The 22,921-nt window shown below is 44.3% G+C and overlaps 1 protein-coding gene across 5 annotated transcripts in view; it reads left to right on the forward strand.

Moving 5' to 3' along the window:
- The window catches only part of LOC136678357 (receptor-type tyrosine-protein phosphatase F), a 187,723-nt gene that overhangs the window by 114,384 nt on the left and 50,418 nt on the right, over positions 1-22,921 (forward strand). For 3 of the 5 annotated variants that reach the window (XM_066656393.1, XM_066656390.1, XM_066656391.1), the window contains exons 6-12: positions 479-589; positions 4,624-4,893; positions 8,545-9,126; positions 10,102-10,235; positions 12,270-12,414; positions 16,380-16,685; positions 20,772-20,965. In XM_066656393.1, coding sequence (XP_066512490.1) covers positions 479-589; positions 4,624-4,893; positions 8,545-9,126; positions 10,102-10,235; positions 12,270-12,414; positions 16,380-16,685; positions 20,772-20,965 — 1,742 coding nt within the window. Of the gene's footprint in view, positions 1-478; positions 590-2,439; positions 2,452-4,623; positions 4,894-8,544; positions 9,127-10,101; positions 10,236-12,269; positions 12,415-16,379; positions 16,686-20,771; positions 20,966-22,921 lie in introns of all 5 variants that reach the window. The other 2 variants (XM_066656389.1, XM_066656392.1) reach the window with 2 other exon arrangements.

Here is a 22,921-nt window from a genome sequence, read left to right on the forward strand (position 1 = left end):
GTTTTATTTATATTTTACTTTTTTTTACAGTAGAGAACAACTCATTTTTTCTTAGAAATATATATATAATCTGGTCATGTGTCTCGTGGTTTGTTTGTGTGATCCCCCTTTTTTATTTATGTAGAAATAATTAAAAAACTAATTAATAAAACACTTTAAGAAATATTCATTTCCTTATTTGAAATAATTAGGTTATAATGCTTATTATTTTACATATTTACATTTTTAAAAGATGAGTGGAATTCGACTCAGTCCCAAAGTAGCCATATGACTTTTTCAGTAAGAATTGTTTATTTTATTCATTTTTTTCTACTGCAGTTTGCGTGAATAAAGCATTGTATTACATTGTCATATTTTTCATATTTTACTCAAATAAATCAGCGTGATTAGATCAGGAGTGTGCCCTAATCTCATGCAAAGTTGGATATTGTTAATTAATGTATGTATTTACTTGGTTTTGTTGTTGTGTGTTGGTCAGGAGCTCTGCAGATAGAGAACAGTGACGAGTCGGACCAGGGCAAGTACGAGTGTGTGGCCATGAACAGCGCCGGGACCCGATACTCCGCTCCGGCCAATCTCTACGTCCGAGGTGAGGTTGCTTTTCCTAGCGGTATTGCTTCGGTGCTGCTGTTTTGTTTTTCTTTCCAGCAGAGGTGTGTATTCAGGGCTTTCAAATCTTTTCCCTTCTGAACACAGGGCATTCACACAGGGTGTTCGCCTGGCAGTAGTTTCTATTTTGTGGCTGATGACTGTGACATATTCTGAAATGTAGTTTTTAGATTAGAATAGTGTTCTATAAGTAAACTAATCAGTACGTCACCTCACTAATGTTAACGTGGCTGGAGTAGAGGCCGTTACTGCAGTAAATGGGGATCAAACTTAACACCCTTCTTTTTAAAAATGGATTCTAGATAGATTCTAAAACCTTGTATCTCTGAGTCGGCAACTACTATAATATAATCCAAAGCCATTTTTTCTGTTGGTCTTTTCTTTTACGCTATAAAGGTCCAGTTACAGTGAAATAATGTGAAATATATGAGGTTTTATTCTGATAGAGAGGTATTCATGGATCAGGCTGGGTGCTAAAAGGTTAAACAGGGTGAGAAAGGAGAGGAGGTTGTATCTCTTTTGTGCTTCGTTTCTGTCATAGCAACTACCTGAGAAACAGTGTAACGTTAGCTGTGTCCGAGGGAAGGTGAGAGTAAACAGATCCACCTGGGGATTAAAGGACAACAGCATGACAGCAGTGTGTGTTGAACACACCCCTGCTGTGGGAGTAAACGCCCAGTTTTTTCTCTGTGTGGAGAATAACGGAGTTTATGGCTCTGAGCCAAAGGGCCCGGAGCGAGCGCCACCCTTCAGCTGTCACGCTAACGCTAAACAACCAGGCTCCCGCTCCACGTGCCGATCATCGTTCAATAACCCTCACTCTGTGGAGTACAGAGAGAGAGAGACGTCACTAACAACATTTCCTCACGCAAACACTGTAGTGTTTACCATAGAAACAGGCAAATACTCAGCAGTGAACAAGTAAAATAAAGAAAGATCTCTCTAGCTATCTCTCTAGCTAGCTAGCAATCTGTTTATTTATTTATTTACTAACTTCTCAGCTTTGGCTGGATTTGTCTAAACACAGGCGTAAGAAGACATTTTTAAGATCTGGACACAGTTTGAGAGTTTTGTTGATGTATATTTACGTACATTGTTTTAGCTCTTTCAGTGACTTTTGACCTACAGTGTTTGTTAGCAGCATTAGCCGTTACCAGCAAACTTTTAACTCCTCTTAATCTTTCTGCTTCCTTACTCCTTTCTCTCGGTCATTAGATGTCTAGCAGATTAAATACAGTACAGCAGCCCATAAAATACATCAACATTTTTATGTTTACCATGGGAGCACAGAATAAACAGTAGACTAGTTAATCCATAATGAAATTCATAGATATTTATCCATTAGCTTTTGTAGCCCCAGCTCTGTTACATTAACACCATTGCTGGTAGAATCACTGTCTACACACACAGTAGGATCCAGAGCGATACAATTAGTGTGCCATTTATGACAGTAATCAGCATCTTTATCAATAAAAGACCACTCTAAATCAATACAGATGCTTATTGCCTGTTGTTATTGGCTGCAGTTACAGTCTCTACTCTTTTGAGATTTAGATCACACCCCCTGAATGTGCTGCTCCTGCCACTCACTTTACATTCCACCAAATGGCCGAAACTTTTGGAAATTAGTGTGTTTGCACGTGTGTGTGTGCGCGTGTGTGTGTGCATGCCATGTTTTCTCCTCACATCTATGCCTAATAGATGTTTCCATTGAAATATCCGCTGTCTCTTCATAGCTGGGTGGTTTCTCACTGTTGTCTCTCACTCTTGTCTCCATTCGTCTCCATTCGTCTCCATCTAATCTCCACCTGTCCATCTGCACATAAACAGATCTACGCGAAGGTTAGTTTCTGTGGTATCTGATATTACCATGAACCTCTGACCCTCACACTGTATAATTTCAGGTTTAATTTCCTCCAGAAATCCTGCATGAGCCTCAGATTTGTATTTTTTTCTCCCGATGTTGAGTTGTCCCTGCTATGCCTCCTTAATTTTATATAATTGTGCCAAAAATTGCTTTGCTGAACATGATTTTTTGTAGATTTTTTATGCAACATTCTTTGCTGCTTAAATATATGTAAATATTAAAAAAATCCAGATACTGTGGGACATATAATGGAAAACTCACGTGTTCAGTGGATGTTCACATTAATGTGGTGATCTGGAGCCCACCAACCCACACACTGTGAAACAAGGCCATCCAGTCAGTTTTCTGTTTGCTGTAAGTTAGAAAACATGGGATAAAACGAGCCATTCTGATTTTGCTTCGCTTCCGACGTCAAGTGCAGAGACTTTAGAGTCGTCCCGCCCCCTCTTCTGAGTCTGTCCAATCACAGCGCTGGACCCGCGTTTATCTGAGAGCGCAATGACGAGGTTAAACGCAGCTAAACAGACAGAATGAGCACAGAGAAATAAGAGCACTGAGTAAAAACGGCTTAAAACCCCACTGCTGTGCACTCTGGGTCGGGGTGAACAGCAAGCTGCTCATTGTAATTTAAAGGAACAGGCGATGAAAGCGGACATTCTGAACAGGGCTGTTTGGACGCTGCTGTGGAGATTGTGGCGTTCCATTAAGACCCAGAACTGTGTTCCACAGTGGAGAAGAGGGGGAACATGTTCCTTTTAATCTGTTAGAGCACTACATCTTGTACCTTTCTAGTAGTGCATTGTTGTTGTGTTTACACCGTGTGTTGTCTATGGTTGTTTTATCTCGGGCAATGGCGTGTTGGTCTTTCAGAGCACATGTTGTTGTTTTTTGTTATCAGCAATGTTCCTCCTCCGCTCTGCGTGCGTTCACCTGCTGCTCCTGCACCAGACATTGTCAATAAAGTGTAATATGCAAATACTATGCGAGAAATGAAGCCGTTTAATTAGAGGAAGTGTGCCGCCGTGTGTGTGATTAGTGCGCCGAAGCTCTGGCTGTTTTCCGACTCTGAGGCGATGAAGGAAGTTTTTTATTGTGTTTGTATTTGTGTTTATTAAAAATGATGACTTTTAATTAGGGTAAACACTGCGGATGTGTGCCCCCCGTCGTTCCCCCGTTGGTGGGTGAAGAGTGGGAGAGGGTCTTGAAATTGTAAAGGGGAAGTTCAGTGGTGAGCACAGTCCAGGTGCGCAGTGGTTAATTGTAGAGACTCTGATGTCTCTCCAGCGGTGGTGAACGGAACCTGGCGTCTCCATCTCTGTAAAACACGGCGGTGAAGTTCTGCTCAGAACTAAACAAAGCCTTCATTGAGGAAACAGATAGAAATCCAGCAGCCTTCCAGATCCCTGAAAAGAGAGAGAAATAAAGGAATACAGACAGTGAAGGATGAGTGCAGGTGGTGCTGATCAGTAAAGGCCATCTTTAACTCACAAATCCCCCCCCTACACAAACACACACCACCACACACCCCTCCTTTAAAACAGCACCAGCCTGTTTCAATCTCTCTCTCTCTCTCTCTCTCTCTCTCTCTCTCTCTCACTCTCTCTCTCTCTTTCTCTCTCTCACTCTCTCTCTCACTCTCTCTCTCTTTCTCTCTCTCTTTCTCACTCTCTCTCTCACTCTCTCTCTCTTTCTCTCTCTCACTCTCTCTCTCTTTCTCTCTCTCTTTCTCTCTCTGTCACTCTCTCTCACTCTCTCTCTTTCTCACTCTCTCTCTCTCTCTTTCTCTCTCTCTCTCTCTCTCTCACTCACTCACTCTCACTCTCTCTCTCTCTCTCTCTCTCTCTCTCTCTCTCTCTCTCTCTCACCCCCCCCCCTTCTATTCTTGTCTCCATGGAACCTTTTTAATGTCAGCTTATCTGCATATCAGAACGAGAGAGAGAACATTGTGTGTCCTATTGACCAGGCCTCAATCCAACACCCGCTCCCACCCTCGCCCCCCACCTGCCCCCAACACACCTCATTAAAATCTGACGGAAGTCAAATTCACTCAGTAATTCACTGAAAACAACAGTGTGTGGTTGAGTTTTCGACAGTGGTTCTTTCTCTAACCCTCTCTCCCTTTTCTCCCCGTGTGCTCTTCACTGCAGTGCGCCGCGTGCCCCCTCGGTTCTCCATTCCTCCCATGAACCAGGAGGTGATGCCCGGGGGCAGTATAAACCTCACCTGCGTCGCCGTGGGGTCCCCCATGCCCTACGTCAAGTGGATGGTGGGCGAGGTGGAGCTGACCAGGGAGGAGGACATGCCGGTGGGCCGGAACGTCCTGGAGCTCACCAACATCCGGCAGTCGGCCAACTACACCTGCGTGGCCATCTCTTCGCTGGGCATGATCGAGACCACCGCGCAGGTCTCCGTCAAAGGTGAGACCGCCCGTGTCCGGAGCCGACCAAGAACGACTGGACACAGGGCAGGAGCACATCTTTACTAACATTTACACACATTACCATACACTATACCTACACTATGCCCACTACTACACACTATACACACACGATGCACTGTGTACTGAATCATGGCACTGTTCATTTTTCAAAAAATTAAAATTAAATTAAAATCCTCTTCAACAAAACCATTAGTTTATTTAATATTCATGTTGAAGTTATTCCATTAAACCGTCCTGCTCTTTAAGCCCCCCTCAAAGGCTCTGACCAGATGTTTAAAACCCTGGGTCAGATACGGATTAAAAATACCAGCCCCTCGCTGTGTGCTGCTTGTGAGCTTCTCGGGACTGTTCTGTCTCTTTACAGCGGACCTTTCCGGAGAAAATGAATGGCCTTCTGTGATCTTTAGATTATTCCGAGCTTGTGTTTACTCAGAGCAGCTGTCTGAGAGGGTTCTGGTCTCGCTGGACCTTTCAGAGTCCAGCACACACACATACACACATAGGCACATACGCACATTATCAGACGCTGCCTCTATTGATTGCACTTTGCACTTTGCCAATCAATACGGACCTGGAGAATGTCACAGACGTTTATCTGCAGGCTAGCGGCTAATCTTAGCGTCCGCGTGATGTTGTAAGGTTACATATGTCGTGTGTGTGTGTGTGTGATCTCACCTTTGTTGGTGTTTGGTTCATTGGTCACTGTATGTTCCCCTACTTTTAGGTACAGGAGTGTGTATGTGTGTGTGTGTCTCGGAACATATCAAACCCAGTATCTACAGCAGGGCTGCCCAATGAGTTTATGGCTAGACGATCACGCATCATTTAAATAAAGTGAATCAGCATTTTCTGAGTCCCAATATCCGCCCTCACTCACTGAGGATTACTTTGATAATCAATTGACTATTCATTCATTCATTGTTTGTAACCTCTTATTCAATTCAGGGTCTGAGTACAGATTTTTCACGTCAAATTTAGACACTGCCCCCACCGCTCCAGCTCCACGTTAAAATAACCTGTCCCCTGGAAAAGGCGTGGGCACCACGATCTACCTATTGGTAACACTTTACAATAAGGGTACGTTAATTAAGACCATTTTAAATCATAAGACAGTAATAAACATTACTGTACGTTTAATTAAAGTCACAGTTAATCATTAAGTAATGACACAAACAAGAACAAATATTATTTTAGGATTTTATAACATTTACATGATTTCTCAAACCATGTCTCAAATGCCAGGACATTCATTTTGATATCAGTGGCATGTTTAGTGTCAGTCACAGCTCCACAAGGCACCAGTTGATCTGCAGTGGTGTTTTGGGGAAGTCCCTAAGCATGAAAGGTCAGAAGAGTGGTCTTCGAAAAATCCCCTATTCATTCCCCTGCTCTGGCAGAACAATGGTAGCAGGAGAGTGAAAGAACACTGCTTTCCCCTTTTTCCATCTGCAGTGTACTAGAGTAGGACACCTAACCCACAACTGCTGGTAAAGTAAGAGCTCTGAGTTTTAAGGCGGTCTGCTTTACTTTCTGTTCTTAAGTTAAAACACTGACATTTAAAATGCGTTCTCTGTTACTTAGTTACTTCTGTTACTTTCACTCAACTTTCCATCCCCACATTCCCTCAGAGCCACACACACACACACAACCCGCATTATCAGCCGCTGCTTCTATTGATTGCACTTTGCACCTCACCAATCAATATGGACTCGGAGAATGTCACAGACATTTATCTGGAGGCCAGACGCAAAATCTTAAAGACACAATGACGAGACAGTTCTATCTGTCTCTGTCTGCCTCACCGTCTCTATCTCTGTCTGTCTGATCATGTTTCTGTCTGTCTGTCTCTCTCTCTCTGTCTGTCTGTCTCACTGTCTCTATCTCTGTCTGTCTGTTAATGTTTCTGTCTGTCTGTCTGTCTGTCTCTCTCTCTCTCTAGCTGTCTGATCATGTTTCTGTCTGTCTGTCTCTCTCTCTCTGCCTGTCTGTCTCACTGTCTCTATCTCTGTCTGTCTGTTAATGTTTCTGTCTGTCTGTCTCTCTCTCTCTCTCTCTCTCTCTCTCTCTGTCTGTCTGATCATGTTTCTGTCTGTATGTCTGTCTCTCTCTCTGTTTGTCTGTCTCTATCTCTGTCTGTCTGTCTCACTGTCTCTATCTCTGTCTGTCTGTTAATGTTTCTGTCTGTCTGTCTGTCTGTCTCTCTCTCTCTCTCTCTGTCTGTCTCTATCTGTCTGTCTGTCTGTCTGTCTCTATCTGTCTGTCTGTCTGTCTGTCTCTCTCTCTCTGTCTGTCTCTATCTCTGTCTGTCTGTCTCACTGTCTCTATCTCTGTCTGTCTGTTAATGTTTCTGTCTGTCTGTCTGTCTCTCTCTCTGTCTGTCTGTCTCTCTCTCTCTGTCTGTCTCTAGCTCTGTCTATCTGTCCCTAGCTCTGTCTGTCTGTCTCTTTCTGTCTGTCCGTCTGTCTGTTTCTATCTCTGTCTGTCTGTCTCTATCTTTGTCTGTCTTTATCTCTGTCTCTGTCTGTCTGTTTGTCTCTATCTCTGTCTCTGTCTGTCTGTCTCTATCTCTGTCTGTCTGTCTCTATCTCTGTCTGTCTCTGTCTCCGTCTGTGTCTGTCTGTCTTTATCTCTGTCTGGCTCTGTCTCTGTCTGTCTGTCTTTGTCTGTTTGTCTCCATCTCTGTCTGTCTGTCTCTATCTCTGTCTGTCTGTCTCTATCTTTGTCTGTCTCTATCTCTGTCTGTGTCTGTCTGTCTTTATCTCTATCTTTGTCTGTCTCTATCTTTGTCTGTGTCTGTCTGTCTTTATCTCTATCTGGCTCTGTCTCTGTCTGTCTGTCTTTGTCTGTTTGTCTCCATCTCTGTCTGTCTGTCTCTATCTTTGTCTGTGTCTGTCTGTCTTTATCTCTATCTGGCTCTGTTTCTGTCTGTCTGTCTTTGTCTGTTTGTCTCCATCTCTGTCTGTCTGTCTCTATCTTCGTCTGTCTCCATCTCTGTCTGTCTGTCTCTATCTTCGTCTGTCTCTATTTCTGTCTGTCTGTCTTTATCTCTGTCTCTGTCTGTTTGTCTCCATCTCTGTCTGTGTCTGTCTGTCTTTATCTCCGTCTGGCTCTGTCTCTGTCTGTCTGTCTGTCTTTATCTCCGTCTGGCTCTGTCTCTGTCTGTCTGTCTGTCTTTATCTCTGTCTGGCTCTGTCTCTGTCTGTTTGTCTCTGTCTGTCTGTCTGTCTTTATCTCTGTCTGGCTCTGTCTCTGTCTGTTTGTCTCTGTCTGTCTGTCTGTCTTTATCTCTGGCTCTGTCTTTGTCTGTTTGTCTCCATCTCTGTCTGTCTGTCTGTCTGTCTGTGCTTTTAATTTAATCTATTACATCCATATTCAGATTTATCTAATTCATGTTCACATTCATCATATTACATCCATCAAATTCAGATTCATCAGATTCAGTCTACAAAATTCACATCCACTAATTTGGATTAATCAGATTCATCAAATCCAATCCAACACATTCAGATTAATCAGATTCAGAGACTTATCCTACAGAGTCTGATTCATGATATCCATATTGAGGTATGACAATAAACACCACTTGATTTGACTTAACATTTACTTTTCTTCTCCTCTAACCCTTAAGCCCTCCCAAAGCCCCCCTCGTCTCTGGCCGTGACGGAGACGACGGCCACCAGCGTGACTTTGACGTGGGACTCCGGGAACCCAGAGCCCGTGTCCTATTATATGATCCAGTATCGCTCCAAAGCCACGGACAATGTCTTCCAGGAGGTGGACGGAGTGGCCACGACCCGCTACAGCATCGGAGGCCTGAGCCCTTTCTCTGAGTACGAGTTCAGGGTCATGGCGGTCAATAACATTGGCAGGGGGCCGCCCAGTGACCCGGTGGAGACTCGGACCGGAGAGCAGGCTCCTTCCTCTCCCCCGCTCAACGTCCAGGCCCGGATGCTGAGCGCCAGCACCATGCTGGTCCAGTGGGAGCCTCCAGAGGAGCCCAACGGGCAGATCCGAGGATACAGGATCTATTACAGCACAGACGCAGACGCCCAGCTTAGCGCCTGGCACAAGCACAACACGGACGACAGCCGTCTCACCACCATCTCCGGCCTCATCACCAACACCACCTACAGCCTTAGGGTCCTGGGCTTCACCTCCGTTGGGGACGGACCCCCATCTGACACGCTGCAAGTGAAGACTCAGCAAGGAGGTGAGGGTTTAAAATTGACCTGCAGACACATGGTTTTAGTCCCCTCTAGCCCTTGGCTCATGTGCAGATGATTTAAAGGAACACTACGTAATATTTATACCTTAATATTACAGCTTCAGAACCATCGTGATGATCCACTGAGCTGTAATATGAATAGAGCCTCTGTCATTGCTTCACCAGGTTCGGCACTGCAGAAACTGCACTATGTAACTTGTGGTGGAGGGTAGAAAACCACTTTTCTCCCCGTTCGGTCCCCATTGATTTCAGTACTGTGCTGTAAATATGAATTACACTAGGGGGAGCCCAGCAGGAAAAACCCAAATCTTACCTAGTGTTCCTTAAAGCAGAGCCTACTTCGTTGTGCAGTTACACCGCCAGACCACTAGGGCTGAATCTCAAATGTTTTCTTCTACACTATGTAGCACACAATGCAGTGGCATTTAAAGGCCTGTGATTGGACCAAACAATATCGTTTATCGCAATTATTTCTAGGACAATATATCGACCACAAAAATGCCTTTCATTTTCATGTGTATCGTGGTCCAGTGTGTTAAGCTATTACCTGTGTCATGGGGGTAACCACTGGTCTGCTATCACAGACCCACCTCCCCATCACCCCCAGACTGCCAAGGAACTCTGAAGCTTGAAAGGCTCAGCCTCATGATCCTACAGACCCTGTAAGTGGATTCTCCAGAGACCATCATTAACTCTCCAGAGGTGCTGAGTTTGCTCAGTCGGTAGGGCATCGATCCACAATGTCGGACAGAACCGGTTCACATCCCACCACTTGCAAGGCACTCCCTTGCTTAAGGGCGAGGCCTTCCTTTTTCTCTAGGTTTGAATTTCCCCTCGCTAGAGGAGCCACTTTTGGTTTCCTGGGGGTCCGGTGGGCCAGGTCTGTGGTAGCAGAAGCTGATCAGTGGTCCCCCCCGAGATAAACTGTGCTGTGTCTTATTTGCCGTGTTCTTCCCCCAGTCCCAGCGCAGCCATCCGGTTTCGAAGCCGAGGCAGAACTGGACACTCGGATCCTGCTGAAGTGGCTGTTGCCCGTCCAGGAGCCCATCACCAAATACGAGCTCCAGTACTGGGAAGACGGGTCTGACACCAAGGTATGGGCTCATTCACAGACTCACCTTTCCTCTTTCTCTCTGTGTTTATTTCTCTCACTCTCTGTCCTTTCCCTCGACTCTCTCTTTTTTCTCTCTGTGGTTTTCATTCCTATTTCTTTCCAGCTCTTTCTCTTCACACTCTGTTTGTTGTTTATTTCTGTCAGTCTTTCCCTCTTTTCCTTCCTCCTTTTCTGTCTTTTGCTCTTTTCTTTCTCTCTCTCCAATTTCTTTTCTCTGTTTCTCTCTTCAGCTTTTTTGCTGTCTCTCTTCTCTCTGTTTTTGTCAGTACTATATTCACTTTTTTCTGTATTTAATTAAGATTAGTTTCATTACTGTCAGCTGTTTTCTTTCCTCCTCCTCTCTCTCTCTCTCTCTCTCTCTCTCTCTCTCTCTCTCTCTGTATCGATGCACATGGTTGTGTAAACGTGGGGCGAGATATTGAACACACAAAGCTGTGACTCTGGGCCACGGCTGTGAATCAAAGATAGCAAAAAACCTGACGTCTCGCGAAAGCACCTCGGGCCAAAAACGTCTGGAATTCTGTTGATTTCTAGAACTTTCCCCCGAAGATTGTTCTCTGCCTTGAACGTGTTTCTAATCAATGGTCGCCGAAGACGGCGCGGCTCTCTGTGAATCAAAGTTGCGTAGCATTTGGAGGAGACGGTAATTCGGGCCGCACCGAGAACAGCGCTCTGATCCTGCCTTATCCTGCAGGCTGCTGACGCTGAACAACAGAAGCCTGATAGAACACAAACACTGTAGGTTATTTGGTCACGGGCGCGAGATAAGGGACGTCTTTGACAAGGACACTGAGGACAGAAAGTTTTAAAGAGCCCATATCCTTAGTTTTAGGGTCTGCTGATTACAGCTGTGCAAAAGGACACCTACATACAGCTTATGCCACTGTGTATATCTTTTGCATATGTAAATGAGCTCTGCTGTGATTGGCTGTCCAGCTTGAATAGATGGGGCTGAATAAGTAAAAACAATATATATATATATTAATATTTACTAGTGTTGCACGATATATTATTTACCCTATCTGTTCAATATTGGAATATTAGCCAATATTAAAACCGATAACTTGCCGCCTTTTTTGCGCATATGCACCAATGCCTATAAATTGTATGCCACGTGGACGTTTATCACAGTTTCTGGGATTAAATTTCCCTGTGGTGAAAACTGTTTTAAAATATGAGTGACGCCCGGTACACGCACACACAGATAGCGAGGTAAACACAGACAGCAGCTTCAACTACTGAAAGATACTCTCAAACACCTCACTGGAGGAGCCCTTCTTATAAAAATCACATAAAAGTAGATATAGAGTCATTCAGCGTCTGAATTTATTACTGAAACACAATGATAAACGATTACAAACACTTGCTCAAACACTCTCCCCTGCTCGCTGCTCTGAGCCGCTTTATGCCGCTCTCTCCCTCACTCTTCAAAACAAACCCGGTGCTGCACTAATTAGTGCCCCTCTAGGAACCATTCATTCACCAGCAGTAAATCTTTGATAAAAGCATAAATGAACTACACCTAATAAATTTATAAGATAAAATAAAAAATTACAGAAATGTACAAATACTGAAGAAATGCTTGTCCTATGACAAGATTTTTTTTTTTTGCTTTAGCACAATGTGAATTTGCTTTAAATACAAAAAGATAAAATTATCGGTTATCGGTATTAGCTTCTCCAAGGCGTAATTATTGGTTCCCGTATCTGCCCAAAAAATTCAAAATCGGTGCATCCCTAACTTTTACCCAGAAAACTGACCAAATGTATTAATTTAACAGTGCTTTTCAAGCTTTTAAGATTTTACATGAAATAAATGTAGTTTTTCTGACATCACAAAACCAAGGCCAATTTAGTTTAAACAATTTGGACTTCACAGCTGGAGAAACGTAATGATACGCTTTGAAACATTGCTTTCGGATTCTTTTAGGACACTGTGTCATTGATGTGAAGCACTGAATAGCGCCCCCTTGTGGAGCTAGAGATTCCATGGCCCCCATTATCTCTTTCCTCAGATCCAGGTGAGCTTTAACCCGGCCGGTTCCTACGCTGTCGAAGGCCTGAAGCCGGACACCCTGTACAAATTCTCCCTGGCGGCTCGCTCTGAGATGGGCCTGGGGGTCTTCACTAAACCCATAGAAGCTCGGACCGCCCAGTCCAGTAAGTTCACTCTCTCACTTTTATCGACTAATCAGAGGCATTTTCTTCCTCCTCCTCCTGCTCTGGCCTTTGTCTGCTGCTTGCCTTTAATTACCCACACTTCTGAATGAGGGAACACCTTTGTTTACCAACAAGGACACGAGGTACCTTTGCTGTGAGCTTGCTCCTCGCACGCCTTTATTTTCTATGTGATTTTAAAGCAGATTTAGACGCCGCCGTCTCTGTGATGTTAACAACCCGAGCAGCTGCGGCTCTTTATGAGGAGCTCAGGCCTTTGTTTCTCTCTCCATTGGCGGCCCTTCATTTGTTGTTCTTCAGGTGAACATGAGCACCGGTGAGATACAGAGAGAGCACGAGGGCTCCACTTTGGGTTGTGGTATCTTACAGTTACAGATTGTACTCCATCTGTTACTCTGCATACATTTTCATCAAGCTTTCACCCTGTCCTTCAACACTCAGGACCCCCACAGGGCAGGTACGATTTGGGTGGTGGATCATTCTCAGTGCTGCAGTGCATTAAAGCATTGTTAGTGTGTGTTGTGCTTGTATGAGTGGATGAGACACAGCAGGTGCTGCTGGAGTTTTTAAACCCGGTGTCCACTCACTGTCCACTCCGTGAGACACTCCTACCTAATTGGTCCACCTTGTAGATGAGATAGTTAGAGATAGTAGCTCATCTGTCACTGCACGGTATGTGTTGACGGTCCTCTAGTCCTTCATCAGTGGACACAGGATGCTGTCGGCCGGATGATTTTGGTTGGTTGGAGTTTAAAAACTCCAGCAGCACTGCTGTGTCTGATCCACTCAAACCGGGTCAACACACTAACACACCACCACCACATCAGTGTCACTGCTGAGAATGATCCACCACCCAAATCTTACCTGCTCTGTGGGGATCCTGAGCAGGAGGTAACAAAGTATGCAGAGCAACACATGGACTACAATCTGTAATTGTAGAACTACAGAGTGCTCCTGTGTGGTCTGTGGAGCTGAGAGAGTGGACAGCATACAATTCAATGAAGAGTGCCAGGTAGTTTATGTAGTTCCTGAATAGAATCCAAATTATTTCAGGGATTAATAAAGTCATGGGTGGTCTCAGCTCCTGGAGCAGACCCCCCCTGCCTTCTGTTTTCCAAGCTGGAGTGTGACAGAAAAACCGGAGAAATTCTGAGTAGCGTCTCAGCTCCATCACTCCCTCGCTCTGTCGTTATGGCTCATCCTTTTCCTGTCGGTTAGATCCTCCCCTTTTCACCCACACCTGTCTCTCCGCTCTCACACAGCCTTGAATAAAGCCCACTTTGATCTCCGCGCATCTGTCAGGAGCCTCAGAAACTCGGCTCTCTGCGGAGACTCTCCCTCCTGGCAGCGCAGCGGCTTTTAGGACGTTTCTTTGTCTTATCACCTGTTAGATTGTCATTTTTGTTGTTGTTTTTGTTTGTTTGTTTCAGTGGGGCGTTATGTTTTTGCGGCTGTTGTGCAGTCAGCTCTCCAGTCCGGTTTGGTCTGATTTGGTCTGATTTGGTCAAGTCTGATATCATTTAATTTGACTTGATCTGGTTTGATTCTATCCTAAACAGTCCAGTCAAATCTGATATGATCTTATCTAGTTTTGTTTAATTTCCTCGTTCTGCTCTCATCTTATCAGACGTAGTTGGATCTAATCAGGACTGGTCTGATGTAGTCTAATCCGGTCTGACCTGATTGGGTTCAGTCTGATCTAAAGTGCTCAAGTTAGGTCTAAACTGATCTTAAATATGTGGTCTGATCTGATCGGGTCCAGTTTGTCTTGGTGTGTTGCGGTCGTATTTGACGGGCCAGTTGCGCTTATCTGATCTGTTATCTGACTGAAAGTCCGACCTGGTTGTTAACCAACGCAGGATGGAGTTCCCTTCATAAACCCCCTCTCCCTGCTGCTTTTTGGTCTTCATCATGCTCTTCTTCTTCTGCACTGCTCCCTACTCTCTGCTGTGTATTAGGGCTGGGCGATATGATCGGAACTGATATTGACAGTTGTATAAAATGACAACAGTATTTTTATTGTAATTATTTCTGGGACAATTTATCAACCACACAAAATGGCTTTAGTGACAGCCCTAGCAACGATTACATTAACTATGCTGTGAGTGAATAGCTAGACTTCTATTCCGACTCACCTGCTCATTTGGGGTCAAAGGTCAGCACAGCTTCCAACATCCATAAATTGTCAGTATTAACCCGATTGATCAATTTCATCATCCTTGTATCGCTCAGACCTGTGTGTAACTTTGTAAAGAAGTGCACAGAGTACGTCTCTTATTCTGTTCGGTTCATTCTCAGTGGAGATGCTCATTTGTGGTTCATTTCTGTATTTATATATTTTTTTATTAATTTAATTTCTTTTTGTCTCTGGGCTGTGGGGAAAGGACAGGACTTGTGTGCTCACAACAGTTCATTATTAATAAACCAATAAAATAATGTGTCAGAGAGCAATCTCAGAGCCTAGAACACGAGGTGCAAGTGTGTGAACAATGACCACACACACACACAAACACACACACAGAGTGTGAAATGAGTGATTGACGGTTCACCGTCTCGTGGCATCAGTCTCAATGTTGCTGTTCATTTCTTGGTGTGGGTCACTATAGGCCTTTTATTGTTCTCCATCAATGAGTGGAATTTGCGCTGATTCAGGAAAAAAAGAAACATCTGAACGTCGCGACTCGGTGAAATCAGGCGTGAAGAGACTGTCACTGAACAAAAAGATGAAACACTGAAACCTCAGAATGAGGCAGTGAGCGAGAAATCAGATTTTGATTCTAATTTGACGTCTGAAACAAAGGCAGATCACTTAAAGGAACGGAGCAGCAGGACAGCGGAGCTGCTGTTTGGTTCTCAGAATTAAGTTCTGTGTCAGGAATTAACTTCTGTAATCTGTCATGTTAGAAACCCTAGTATATATTTACAAAGTAAATTTTAAAGTACAAAATAAATATATACCCAGACACATAAGCAGTCATCTATTCCAGTAATAGCGGTCGGCCATGGCAGCGTTTGCGTAGCTGCATGCAGAGGTCAGTCAAGCACTGTTGCTGTTTACAGCCGTTCTGGGCCAGGACTCAGTTGTTCCAGTGATGCTTTCTGACTGATTCCCAAAAAAGAAAGGAACAGGCTGCTATCCAGACAGCTTTTCACACGTTGAATCTGTCAGTGAATAAGACTATTACTCACAGACAAAAATATGGACATTTCGGCACTTTCTCAGTGTGCTCATTGTATATCAGCCACCGCCAGTATACAGACTAAAGCAAGGGTGTGTACACCCACGTCATCACACAAGTTCCATGTGTGATTCATCCTCCAAAATAAAATAAATAAATAAAAACAGAAAAAGAACTGGTTATTTTTTGGTAAATATAAAACCTCATAAAGTGTGTGTGTTGCCCTGTGAAGGACTGGCGCCCCCTCCAGGGTGTATTCCTGCCTTGCGCCCAATGATTCCAGGTAGGCTCTGGATACACCGAGACCCTGAACTGGATAAGCGCTTACAGATAATGAAATGAAATGAAAACCTCATAAATAACAACTCAGGGGAAAGATGTTTATGTAAAATATATTATCTGATATCTTATATCTATGAGTTTAATAAATAATAAACTTGTTGGATATCATATCGTTTCTGTTTGACACATGACCTCTTGGCCATAGACACATTTACCAAGTTGCCTGCATCTGTAGGTACCGGATTGTTGATTCTGTGCAGGGACTCATGCTGTCACCATGGCAACGTTTACATGGCTGCATGCAGCTCTCAGTCACTCACTGTGGCTGTTTAGTAAAGAAAGCAGTACATTGTATTCAGTCTCTCACCAAACCTTTAACAGCCACAAAGTCCACCTCCCAGCCCAGATGTTTGTGATTGCCTTTGTGTTGTTTTTGATTTTGCTTGATGCCCCGCCCCTTTGCCCCTCCCCTTCTCCTTCCTTTAGCCCCCTCGGCTCCTCCTCAGGACGTCCATCTAGAGAGTCTGAGCTCCACCAGCATTAAGGTGAGTTGGGTGGCCCCTCCTGCCGGCAGTCGGCACGGGGCCATCGTGCGCTACAGCGTTAGCTACCAGGCGCCAAACGGCGAGGATACAGAGCGCCACGAGGTCCAGAACATCGGCGCCGAGGCCCAGAGCTTCTTGCTGGAGGGCTTGGAAAAGTGGACGGAGTATATGGTGTGTGTACGGGCCCACACGGACGTGGGCCCCGGCCCTGAGAGCCCACCCGTACGAGCAAGAACCAGAGAGGATGGTAGGTGTCAAGATAATCTAAAAACATTCGACACCTCTACAATCTCCTTCATCCTTCCTCGTCTGCTCTCCGAGGGTCTCGGGCTCTAACCTCTCCTGGTCCCTGCTGTCTTTAACCTTCTGCTGTTGCCTTTCCAGTGCTAACATCTTCGATATAAACTTAGTAGAATCCATAATTCTTCAGGTCTTCTCTTGGTTTCTAACCTTTCTCTGGTTTCTGCTTTTTTTAACCTTCTTCTTTTCACTGTTTTCATTAACAGACCAACAAAGTCCAACTTGATGTTTCAATGGGGACAAATTCTCAAGTTCTGGGTCTAAATGTAGCCCCACAGCAGCGCTCTCCCACTGTCTAAACAGCCCTGTTCAGCGCCTGTTCCTGTAAATGATAATGAGCCACTCGCTGTTCACTCGGTCCGGAGCAGTGAGGAGCGAGAAACAGAAGTTCTCTTTTTGTCATTTTCGGTTGATCATTTTTCTTCTCCCTTCTCCTTTCTCCAGTGCTCTTATTTCTCAGCACTCGTTGTGTCTGTTTTGCTGCGTTTAACCTCGTCTTTGCGCTCTCACATAAACGCAAGTCCTGCGCTGTGATTGGACAGGTTACCTGGGTGGTCTTGTTTCACTGTGTGAGAGTTGGTGGGCACCAGATTCACACATGAATGAGCACATGCACGAAAGAGGGGAGTTTATCTTAATGCAGTACCAGTCAAAAGTTTGGACACATCATCTCATTACTCAATAGTAATAGTGTATATATATAATCACTGTATAGAACGGTGCACCAGCCCCTACCTCTGCACAACGCAAGTTATGTCCTCAAACACATGAGGCCACAGCTGTTCACTGAAAACCATTCCAGGTGACGACCTCATGAAGCTGATTGAGAGAACTTGAGAGAATGTGAGAATGTGAGAATTGAGAGAATGTGCAAAGCTGTCATCAAACCAAAAGATGGCTACTTTGAAGAATATAAAGTATAAAACTGCTTAATTCCATATGTGTTCCTTCATAGTTCCATATTCATTTACAATGTAGAAAAAAAAGAAATAAAATGAATGAGAATGTGTCCAAACTTTTATCTGCTTTAAAGAGACACACCAATGAGATTAATGGTTTATAGAAGTTAAAGATTTCTTAAGTTCAATGTCAGCAATCCTGCCCCCTACTGGAGACTCCCCTCAAAAACAGTGTTCTCTTGACCTCCGCCTGGCACTCTGTCGTTTCTTACGGTCACTGTTCCTTTTCTAATTTGGTTTGACCTTGTTCTGTTATTGTCCTTTGATGGTCATCTTCTGTTAAAGAGGAGATTTAAGACACCTAGACCTCAGTCAGGTGGTCAGTCTCTACAGACAGTGGCCTTCACCAAACATCTCAAATCACAGTTCAATCCGCAGGTGAAGAACCCACTTCTAGAGCTTGCTGAGCTTTTTTTTAAGGCGGACTCTAACATCCTGTTACTGTACTCTGTACGAGGACTCCATAACCACTCGAGTCGCTCTGAATGAGTGAATTAGTGAGGAGTCTGGTCTGCTGAAGCTCTGAACTCAGGAAGTCCGTCTCAAGATATGAATAAAGTCCTCTAGGATGTTTTTTAGGATCGTCGGACTCGGGCAGGAAAAAGCTAAAACTGACCACAGATGATGATGCAGATGTTTTAACCTGTTGCATCCCATCAGTAATCATCAGGATCCATCACAAGCTACTGGACAGATGCAAATAGAAGAAGACATTGCTGAACCATCTACATTAACGTACTTGTCCTCTCCTAACCTCTCTGGGTGGGCCTGATCTTCTTCTCTCTCTCTCTCTCTCTCTCTCTCTCTCTCTCTCTCTCTCTCTCTCTCTCTCTCTCTGTAAGATGTCTCCAATCCCAGGAGGCAGTCTTCTATAATTAATATGTTTGAAGTTGCTGCAACTCAGCTGATTTTCCTGCTGTAATAACCAGCTCTTCCACACGTTTATCCTCCTCACGCCACTCCGCCGTCCTTGATCCCTCGCTCCTCTGCAGTGCTTTTTTTCACAAATGTAGCTCGTGATCACCTCGCTGTTTCTCTGGATTCTGAAACAAAAAGCCGGGGAACTTCATTTCATTCTGCAGCAAGTTTAAATACAACAGCCTTTAGCGGAGCACCAGCTCAAGACGCTTGGAGGAGAACACTAACCGCACCGTTCTCAGATGCACTTGCCTTTATTGATGGTTAATATTTAGGTTGTAAACACCTTAAAAGGCAATGATAATCAGTGACACCACAGAGAGAAAGAGCAGCAGTGACCTGTTGTTTGCCAAATAGTGAACCCATATCCGTCTACACTGGTGAACTTCAGATCTCGCAGAATAATGAGCTTACTTTGTCTTCTTTATCAGTCGACATTAAGCCTGTCAACTTCAGCACATATCTGTTTGTATTTAACCCTTTAACCACCAAATTGAATCAATTAACCACAGATATAAATCTTATTAAACACTAATAATAATGTGGTGTACTTTAATATCACTGAAATAAGTCGTTTTCAGTAAGTTATCAGACACTTTCACTGTTCGACAATCAACAGGTCATTGCCCTTTCTATCTAAGTCTTATAAATGATTATTAATGATTTTCATGGTCTTTACAACCTATATAATATATAATAACCATTAATAAACAGATTTTAAACCATTTGAAACAGGTTATGAGGGTAGTCTTATTCTAAAGGGGTAACGATCCGATTTCTGAATTCAGGTTTGTTTGTCAGGGAGAGTCTCTTTATTTCATAAACATGAAGCAATAGTGAGAGAAAAGAAACGAGGCGCATCAGTTTGATGCATTTAGATGAAACAGAAGAAAGATTTCCACCGAGTCACGAGGCAGAATTAATTTATTTACGGGCTTAAGCACCACTTCAAAGTCCAGGCTATTGCAGTGCTTCTTCTCTTCTCACTGCACACCTTCCTTCTTCTTTAAAACACTCAGCTTCAGTCAAACTGACCCACTGCTGCTTCAGAAGACCTCCGTGATGTCCACTACACGACCGGCAGCTCCTAGATGTCAGGGTATCTGCTGAAACAAAGGGTTTTAATCAGGATTGCTGTCTTCCATCACTGAAATAACAACTTCTGCTCCTCTGGGAAGGCTTTAGACACGATATTGGAGCTTTGCTGTTGGTTGTGAGGGTTTGATGGCAGCCACAAGGGCTTCTGAGGTCTGTTACTGATAGTGGGAAATTTATTCTGGAACACAAATCATCCCAGAGGTACTGGGGGTCCTTCTCTGGCGGACACTTAGCACTGGGCATGGTGTCCGACACTTGAACTTTGACATCTGTCACAACCTCCAAAGCTTCTCATATTCTCTCTCACTTCACCTTTGCTTTCATCATTTTCCTCTAACTGCTACTGTAACACGATCTTGTGTGAGGCCTTCTCACCTTGTGACCTGGTGTGAGACTGTCACCCTTTAAATAAAGTAAATGAATATGTTTATATATATATATATATATATATATATATATACATATATATGTATATATATATATTTATGTCATTATTTAAAGTGTCTTTGATCAAAACCGCAGATGAACTTCTGTTGGTTCCAAAAAATCTGAAACCTTTATATAATGCCCTGAGAGTTGTGTTGTGCTGGAGTGAGTGGATCAGACACAGCAGTGCTGCTGGAGTTTATACCGCTCAGTGCCACTGCTGGACTGAGAATAGTTCATCAACCAAAAACATCCAACAGACAGCCTCCTGTGTCACTGATGAAGGACTAGAGGACGGCCACCACCAGCGACAGATGAGCTACTGTCTCTGACTTTACATCTACAAGGTGGACAATCGAGGAAGGAGTGGACAGTGAGTGGATACAGGGTTTGAAAACTCCAGCAACCACTGCTGTGTCTGATCCACTCAACCAGCACAACACACACTAACAACACTATCATCATGGCAGAGTCACTGCAGCACTGAGAATGATCCACCACCCAAATCATACCTGCAGAGCAACAGGTGGACAACAGTCTGTAGAAGTACAGAGAGCTCCTGTGTGGAATGGACAGTGAGTGTAGAAAGAAGGAGGTGGATAAAACGTGTTGTTGTGTTTTCTCCTGTTTAGTGCCTGGCGCTCCTCCTCGGAAGCTAGAGGTTGAGGCGGTGAATTCCTCTGCGATCCGAGTCACCTGGAAGCCTCCTCTCTCCGGGAAGCAGCACGGTCAGATCCGAGGGTACCAGGTGATCTTCTCTCGTCTGGAGAACGGAGAACCGAGAGGGCAGCCCAACATCATGGACGTGGCTCTGCCCGAGGCCCAGGTACTTCAGCTGTTTCATGAAACCTCTGAATAATCAGATTATTAAAGGTGTAATCTGTCAATAATCTGCCCAGTTTTAAAGGCGCAGTGTATACGTGATAATTTAGAGTGTATTTACTCTTTTATGCCTCCAAACAGTAGTTAAATGCTCTATTATAGACAAACACACTAGAGGCAGAATAATAGACAGTGGTAGAGAATGGAACCAGACGTCCTCCTCCAAAAATTCCTCTTAGAAAAGTTAATACAGGATAAATGTTTACATTTTTCTTATTAAACATTGTTTCTCCATCATCACCCTCATCCTCTATGAAGCCCTTCAGAAGGGTGGAGGTCACTGCTGGTGACGGAGAAGAGACAGAAATGCTGCAAAGACGTCTGGTTCCATTCACCACCACTGTTTACGCCCTGTTTATGTGTTAACACCAGAGTGTTTGTGTTAAAGGGAACCCGAGCTGTGCCGACCACTAACTATGCCCTTTTTTTGACTTGTACAGCTATATATGTAAACACCTTCTTCACCACCAGGGGCCAGACAGTGTGATTGTCGTGCATCTTTCTGACCTCTTTCTCTCTTTCCCTAACCTCTCTCACTTCTAGCAAACGTGGAGCCCAGCTTTTTGTTGTTTATCCTTGTTGTTGTTTTGATCCTCCGATGTTTGTGAAGAAACAAAAGCCATCTCTGACCTTTGGTGACCTGCCGCTGCTTCTCTGCACGTGCGCTGCCTTGTTACTGCTGTTTATAGTGGTAGGTTATTTATTTAGTTCTGGGGTTCGTGGACTTTATTTCCCGATCCGCACTGCATTAATGCGGGGGAACGGCCCAGGGGAACGAGGGATCACCGAGATGGAGGGAGCAGATAGTAATCTTTAACAGGGATAAAGAGTTTCATGAATATCTTAAAGCACACGCTCCAGAGCTGAGGGTTGTTAGCGGGGAATTATTGTGTCTGGACACGTGTTCCTTCATGCCCTTGATGCCCCCAAACTAGAGTCTGTGATTTACTGTGATCAGAAGTGTTCCGCACGCACACACACACACACACACACACACACACGCACACACACACACAGGCACAAGCACACACAAGAAGAAGAGAAGGCGGTACACTGTGTTCATCTGTTTCTGTGGTTGTTTTTCTTGCTCTTTCTCCCTCTTCCCTCCATTCCTTCCTTGATCACGCCCAGGTGACTGATGTGCCAGATCTGGGCAGTCTGCATTCTCTTCCCAAACAGAGAATCTGTTGTTAGCAACACTTCTCAAAGAGAGTGCGGCTGGTTTTCTACATCTCAGATGAAGCATATTCTCTTCACCCTCCTTTGTACGACTGGGAGAGTTCTGGGGGGTTATGTTGCTCCTCAAAGAAGGTGTTAGGTGACTTTGATTTTGGAAATAACTCTTCTATATGTAACTCTTAATAGAGACGAGTGTTTCGAGGTTATCTGGGACCAGAGAGGGACTTTAAATGATATTAATGTTGTTTTATTAGTGGTGAAGCACTAGAGTTTTTTCTGGAGAAGGAACTGTGGGAGAACGGCGCCTCGGCCGATGGACTGTCCGTGGCGTAAAGAGGGAACGCTCTTTAAATGTTGACTTTGTGTCAGAACTGTCCCTTTAATAACAGAAGGTCAGCCAGGATTGACTTCAACCTCGTACAGCAGAGGCGACCGAACACGAGTCGATAAACTCGTTTCTGTCAGACGAACTCTGGCTGACCCTTGTCTTCTCACGCTGGAGAACACCTGCAGCGGATTTACCGTAAAATTACAGCTTTATTACCGATTCCCAGCCTTGTTTTCAGGCGTGTTTGACTCATCGGGACGTCTGCTCCGCTCCTTGACTCATTTGTCCTTGGGTTATTTCTCAGGATCTCGAATCTCGCAAAAGACCTCACACCTGTTATGTGCTCCTTTCACTGTAGAGATGACTTTCTCTTTGGCTTTCTCTGTCTTTATG

The sequence above is a fragment of the Hoplias malabaricus genome, chromosome Y (genome assembly GCF_029633855.1).
Source record: "Hoplias malabaricus isolate fHopMal1 chromosome Y, fHopMal1.hap1, whole genome shotgun sequence".
NCBI lineage: Eukaryota > Metazoa > Chordata > Actinopteri > Characiformes > Erythrinidae > Hoplias > Hoplias malabaricus.